Here is a 7183-nt window from a genome sequence, read left to right as displayed (position 1 = left end):
CATCTGGGTAATTGCTGAGACAGGTTTGCTGATTGCCATGAGATTGATGAGAATCACAGTTGCGTGAGTGAGGGGCGCTCTTAGCGACCCCTCAAATTCCCACTGATGTACAGAGGCTCGTCCTGAAATTTGCTAAGAGCGGAAGAAGGAAAGGCACTCAGCTCCCCAAAGCCTCTGCCAAACGTTCAGGATGGAGCTATGTCCTGTTTTATTTTAAGCTCATTCCAAGCAGACTCAGGGAGTTACAGGTCACACTTGCTCTTCTTTTAGCAGGAGGATTTGCCTACAGTTGGCACATTCATCCTGCCTTTGGGTTTAGATCTGAATTTGCAGCAACCCCCCAGACACTGGGATGTGCACGTGGGATACTCTGAATGGAAGATGAAGCACATCTCTGCAAAACCCACTCAAGGACCTAGCACCTGTTTTCCATAAAAATGCCTTGAAAGAGCAAAAAGTTCAATATATTCAGAGTTATTACTGTGGCCTTCCTTCGCCTGTGAGAGTCTGGGGCCATTATTTCCCTGCCATTATAAGCAATCACAAGTATTCACATGGAACAAATATTAGAAATAACCAGGGAAAAAAGACCAGAGGAAACACTGAATTTATTTGTTCAGGGACAGTCAAACTGAGGAACAAGCTAACAAATCCCCATGTAGTACTGAAGATGACAAAACTGTTATTATTCAAATTCACTAAATATTCCTACAAAGCCTATTGCCTTAATCACCCTGCCTACAAACTACATAGAGGGACACTGAGCTGTGTAGGCACTGCCAGATTTTCACAGGTACGGGTGTGTGGGGGTGTGAGCTGATTTAATCAAACCTCACTTTTGAACACAGTCTGTGCAATTCTGCAGTGCTGTTTCTGCTAATTAAGTTCTGATTAAAAACACCCAAACCCAAATCTCTCTATAGAATCTTTTCTCCTCTTCCTTTGTATTTTTTCTCCTACTTGCTCTTGTATTTGAGTTTCAGTCTAAGGTATAATTTTAATTTGTCCTCTGAAGAAATTGGTAAGGTCTGGCACTTTACAATAAGCATGAAATATACTCTAGTCATACTATAGCTGTGATTATCTCTGGGAATAACATAGTGTGATGTATCTCACTAATATATACATATCTTAGCAACAGAAAGATGTTTAATAATATCTCTTTAAAATAGAGGAGAAGCAATTTTGAACCCTATTCTCTTAACATGTATCATATCAGTATTCATCTAGGGTGCAATAAAAGTGTTATGTGAGCTGAGAGCAGATAATGTTAATTTTATAGCCTGGCAATTGAATGTGGATGCAACATTTATGATTACAATTGAGTTAAAATATATCTTGAGTGCTGCTCAGGCTCCCATCTAAATGGGTATGTGAGAAACCTTTTAAACTTACAGTTTTGCATCTAATCCTGGCTAATTTAATTTTATGAAAGCATACACGTAAAATAGATATAGTACAAATATTCCCAAAGTCAATCTGAATTAGTTTAGCATTGGTTACTTTGCTTAATTAGAAAACAAAATGTGAAACAGAAAGGCAGTGTGTTAATCTCAGATCAGACGTGTAGCGGGGGTAGGTGGGGATTTAGAACCTGAGAGGAGGCTTTTTGTGACTGGTGACAAACCTCTTGACCACATTCAAAGGACTTTGGCCGTACATCCTTTCTGTTCTGGGAAGAGGAGTTGGTAGGACATTTATGCTTTTAATTCAGAGGTAAAATAAAGTAGAAAGTCTAGATATAGAAAACAGAAATAGGAAGTTCTCCCAGCTATCTTTGAAGGCACTCCTTCTCTGGCCTAGTGGATGTAGAGGTTCAGACAGGATGCTAGGAAATGTTTCTTAACTAAGAGGGTGGTCAAACAGTGGAATGAAAGTCCTAGAGTCCTAGAGAGGTCTGTCAGTGTTCAAGAGGCATTTGGACAATGCCCTTAATAAAACACTTTAACTTTGGGTCAGCCCTGAAGTGGTCAGGCAATTGGACTAGATGATCATTGTAGGTCCCTTCCGACTGAACTATTCTATACTAACCTTTTATACCAGCCTGTGACTATGACAAACCACAAACCCCCAGAGCTCTGGCAGGGGGCTATAAACAAACCTGTTCATCAAGTGTTGCTGCCTCTCTCAGGAGATCATTCATTTCATCTGCAGCATCATCGACTTGCATGGTCCAAAGCACAGCATGATTCTTTTTTTTGGACATTGCCTCCTGTGAGTGTGGGGAAAAAAGTCAGTACATCTGAAAAACAAATATTTCTCTACTGAGGCAGGGATTAAAATCTACAGAATGCTACGGAAATTCACAGATTAAAATTACATTAAAAAATAAAATATCATCTGATGTTTGTACCTGGAGATGGGTAGCAGTGAGGTTCAGGTCATTCAAGCGCTTTTGAGCTGCAACACCTGTAGAAATGCTCAGTAAAGTTGATTTGCTTTCATCAATAGCCAGAACTGCTAATCGGATGTCGTCTGTCAAATCCCAAATACATTTGTCACAGCCTGATAAGAAAATAAGAGAGTGTAATTTTCTTTAGTGTTTGTGTCAGTGAGCAGCAAATATCTTAAATTCAGTTTATAGTGCTCTTGCCGCATGGTGTTCCCTTTCTTAGCCATTGGTGGATCCTGATGGATACCCATTTATCTTTCATTTCCACTCACCCACTTCAAGGTCCCATAGTACAGTCATGATGCTTCCAGCTGAGCAGCACCAGATGGGACAACTCTGAGAGGCTGCTGCAGCAGCACTGTAATCAGTAGGGAGAGAGAGAGGAGGCATTTCCTGGCTATTCCCTAGGGGCTCTGCATGTTTGTAGCCCGAAGTACAACAGATGGGGGTCAAAAAACCAACTTCATTATGTCAGAACTCAAAACCCTGTGTTTAAAATTTGGTGGAATGAGAAATAAGGATGCCCAGCAGATGGGCTCTTGGCTGCCTATTTGATTAGGAAGGCAACTTCTAAAACCACAGTTACAATACATTTGGAATATGCTTGTGCAGAACTATATCCTTGTCCCTGCCAAATGCCTGGAATACCACCTTATTTTGAGTGACATTGGTGACACTACTAACTGCAAGAGACATAGGTGAACGCGAAACACTGATTCCTACAGAAACTTTTCCTTGGTATTGTATAGTCTTGATGGCAGCAGCTCTCAAATGATTTCCTTCTGGTTGCACCCCTCTTCTTGGGAGTTGGTTTAGGAACCTATGTGCACCATGGGGTCTGCATTATACCACAGGCATTATTATACTGACATTTAAAAAAAATACCAGTGGTTACCAGTAGTTAGTGCTACTAGAAACTCTCCAGGCTTGTTATCATTGGAATAGGGGAGATGATAGTGGAAAAGCAACTGCCTGATGGATGTATGTCAAATTGTCAACAGCAGCAATTTGTATGAGGTGTACAACTAGAAAACCAGAAGTGATATGCAAGAGAGCACAGATAAAGTTGGGATGGCTGCTTTTAGGGCTGTAATATTATTTTGCAGGTGCTGTGTCTCAAAATCTAGGGAAGTGGCTTTGGTGATACTTTCCTACACTTCTGAAGTTTCCGCCTAAACATCCAGTCTGTATCACAGAGGTGGACATATGCATGTATTCAGCCAAGGAAGTGAGAACAAGTTTAAGTATTCAGCAGGGCATTATGCATATTCACATGTTTAAGTGCTCTGTAGGACCAAGGTCAAAATGCTGAGCCCACTGGAGAACCGGGCTCTTAAGTTAGTATTTGTAAGCATCTAAATATAAGAGCGATATTAATTTTTGGTGTTCTCTTGATAATCTTACTGATGGTTGGGCAGTCTGTGCCGGTAGAAACCTCAGGACTGTCAGCGAGGCATTCCCCAGTCTGGCTGTCACACATTCTTCCGCCACAGTTACATTCTGGGGAGAAAGGAAAGGATTTTTGAAAGAAGAGTCTTCAAAATGTACAACCCATCTTTGCCATCCCAAGACTAGTGAAATGATAGTCAAACCAAAATCAAGGGCTTCTTGGACTGAGTTTCATTTCAGTATGTAGAAAAAGGTGTTTGCACTGTGGTCAAATTGGACCAGACAAAATATGAGACATGAAGCAGAACCAGAAAGCCTCTGCTGAAGCGACTTGTTCAACGCAGTTAATTATTAGTTACAAATTATTAGTTACCTACCACAGTGTCAGACTGCCACTAAATGAGCTTTCCAGCTATCAGGGATTGATAGTAGACTCCAATTCCATTATCAGCTTGAGCATATCAAAAAGTAAATATCTCCTACCACTTACAATGAAGAATAAATGAAGTTTTACGTTTTTTAAAACTTGAGTAAGCTGCAGATTTATTGCCAGCTCAAGTGGCTTTTTTAAGAGTATCATTTTTAATTGAAAGTGTCTCTTTCAAATTTTAATAGGCTTTTAAAAATATACTATTTTAAAGATTAAAATATTCTTGGAACACTGATAGAATAACAAAAACTCAAGCAGAACATAATAACAGCAGCGACTTATCTGGAATTCATTTTGCTCATGTGATTCATGTTTGCAGCATGAACCTCATATAACAAAATTGTTTACTGCCGTTTTACTGCAGCCCACTCATTGCTTTCTACGAATTACCCTAGTATTTACATTCCACATTGCACATTCGAGGAACTATCAGGGAAAATGTGTAATAAAGCTTCAAAGTCAACATGGTGCACTAATACAGGAATAATTCTGTGTAACTGAACAAGCATTAGTGGAACTACTTGGGTTTTGTACCATTGTGAGAACAGAATTTGGTTATGAATTTTGTGGGGCAATCAGTATTTTGACCTCACCACAATCTGTATGAACTGGGCGTCTCCCAGCTTTTGGATCCACATTTTTTTAATTTGTTATTTCTTTTGTTAAGAAGTGCAAAAAAAGTCTCAGTTGAAAGCAGAGATTTCTTTTTACCTATATGACAGGGTCGAAGCTATTCTCAAAACTTGTGGCAAGATTTCAATTGTGAGATTAAAATTTGGATGAGGTTGGTGCTCAAGAAAATCAAAGTCTTCATAAAATCACAGAATAGTTTGGGTTGGAAGGGGCCTTAAAGATCATCTGGTTCCAAGCCCCCTGCCATGGGCAGGGACACCTTCCACTAGACCAGGTTGCTCAAAGCCTCATCCAGCCTGGCCTTGAACACTTCCAGGGATGGGGCATCCACAGCTTCTCTGGGCAACCTGTTCCAGTGCCTCACCACCCTCTCCATGAAGAACTTCTTCCTGATATCCAATCTAAACCTCCCCACTTTCAATCTAAACCCGTTACCCCTTGTCCTGTCGCTACAGGCCCTTGTAAAAAGTCCCCCCCCAGCTTCCTTGTAGGCCTTCTTATTAAATAAGTCTTTTTATTTAAATGGATAACTCTTAATTTGCTACACAAATGCTTATCGTAAATTAATTTCAAAAGCAGTTGTCACAATTTTTCACTTACTTGTTTAGGAGGTGCCACATTTTTACTAGGGAGTTAAGACTTCTGGTGCTACCATGGTGTACTGATGGAGTAAGCTTCTAAATTTACCTTTATTTCTGAGGGACGTTTGTGGAAAGCTTTGAACCGTGGCTAAAGGACACATGGATAAAGAATCTGTTGAAAAGAAACTGAAAACTACTATCCACAGCTACACAGATTTTTACTTTTGCTAGAAAGAATAAAAGATGATTTTAGCTGGATAGAGCTGTTGGCTCATTTAGTTCTTTGGCATTTTTTTGTTCTATATGCCCTTCCAGGTGCTCTGTGGAAACCATGTACAGACTCTTTTGTCTCTTACACACGTTTCTTTTCTGTATTTTTGTATTTTAAAGAAGGTATTTGTCTTATTTCAGAATCAATACTTTCCTAAATAAGAGTTACTAATTGCTCCAAAATGCCAAATGAAGTATAAGCCTGCCTTGTAAACCACCTGAATAGTTTGGATATCACGGTTGTATTGAGTGGTGCAGGCAACCTATGCAGTACTGCCAAGCACAGCATGTTGTGGTGTTTAGCAGAAATGAAGATGAAATGAGAAGTGTGTAATTCTCTGAAGCACAGTACTTCAAAATCAGGATTTGCCAGTCAACTACAAGATTAAATTCACTCCTAAATAGAGGAAAGCTGTAGCTCTCACAACATAGTCAAGTGCCCAGACACTTTTTATTTTTAGCAAAGATCAAACACTACAAGGGAATCAGCTAACGAAGAAAATTACCAAGCTGATTGATAGTCTGGATGAAAAGCCTGCACGGGTAAGTCCTGTGCAGCATGAAATCCCACTTAAACTGTACCTTAGAAACATAAACAATACCCAGGCATTCTGTCTCTAATTCCTGCAACTCCTTAAGGGTGCAACCCAAAACTCTATGGAGGTGATGAATAGAACTGACTTAACTTCAGCTTAGAAACTCCATGTTCAGAGATGCCTTCCAAAATTATGTCTTGTATAATCTGTTTAGACATTTGGAATGCCCTGTAATGCTCAGACTTCTGGCAAAGCTACTCTTAGCTGTTTCAAGCTCTGCTTTTGCACATGGCTAGGGAAGCTGAGTCGAAGTGCTGGGTGCATTTCTCCTGCCTCATGGCATTCAGGAGCCACAAATTAGATCCTGTCATTCCTTATGGGAGACCTGCAGTTAAATCAGCTCTGGGGAACTGAGTTGAGCAGTGGATTGCATAAACAAGTTTTGCTTTTGCAACCTCAAAATCACAGATATGTTAAATTTCAGGAATGTGTTGGGTGCTCAAACTTCATGTAAATTGGGAGAATAATTATTAAAGGATGTAAACCTCTTAAATCTTGTGTAGGGTATGCTTTGGGAAGATCTTCTGGTACTTTACCAGCCCCTGGAAGTACAGTCATCTCTGGTGTGGAAATACAGTAACCAGCAAGATTACACAGACACATGGGAAATGCAGAATACATTATTAGTGTGAAAACTAGCAGAAACTGAGAGGGGACTGGGTCAGGACAGGAAGGATGATCCTGTGCCCATTAAAAATGCTTTCAAGCCTTCACATCTGTGGGGTCATGTTGGGTGGCATATGGTATGAACAAAAACAAAGGTGAAGTCTCTGCCCAAAGAAAGCTTCGAGAGCCTTATTTAAGACAAGATGCAGGACACAACAATGCCTACATTCATCCTGCCCAGGCATTTGAGATGTTGGAGTCTGGGGTCTGAGACTTTCTTGTGAGC

The 7183-nt window shown here is 40.2% G+C and overlaps 1 protein-coding gene across 1 annotated transcript in view; it reads right to left on the bottom strand.

Annotated features, from left to right (window-relative positions):
- Positions 1-2101: 2101 nt before the first annotated feature.
- Positions 2102-7183, bottom strand: part of LOC104513806 (laminin subunit alpha-4-like) — a gene marked incomplete at its 3' end in the record, with an annotated part of 48827 nt that continues 43745 nt past the window's right edge. Inside the window, exons 6-8 of the mRNA XM_010157274.1 lie at positions 3797-3892; positions 2354-2505; positions 2102-2212 (exon numbers count right to left, since the gene is read on the bottom strand). Of these exons, the coding sequence (XP_010155576.1) occupies positions 2102-2212; positions 2354-2505; positions 3797-3892 (359 nt within the window). The remainder of the gene's footprint in view (positions 2213-2353; positions 2506-3796; positions 3893-7183) is intronic.

The sequence above is a fragment of the Eurypyga helias genome, unplaced genomic scaffold, assembly GCF_000690775.1.
Source record: "Eurypyga helias isolate BGI_N326 unplaced genomic scaffold, ASM69077v1 scaffold32508, whole genome shotgun sequence".
Classification (NCBI taxonomy): Eukaryota; Metazoa; Chordata; class Aves; order Eurypygiformes; family Eurypygidae; genus Eurypyga; species Eurypyga helias.
This window is presented reverse-complemented; position numbering and strand designations above follow the sequence as displayed.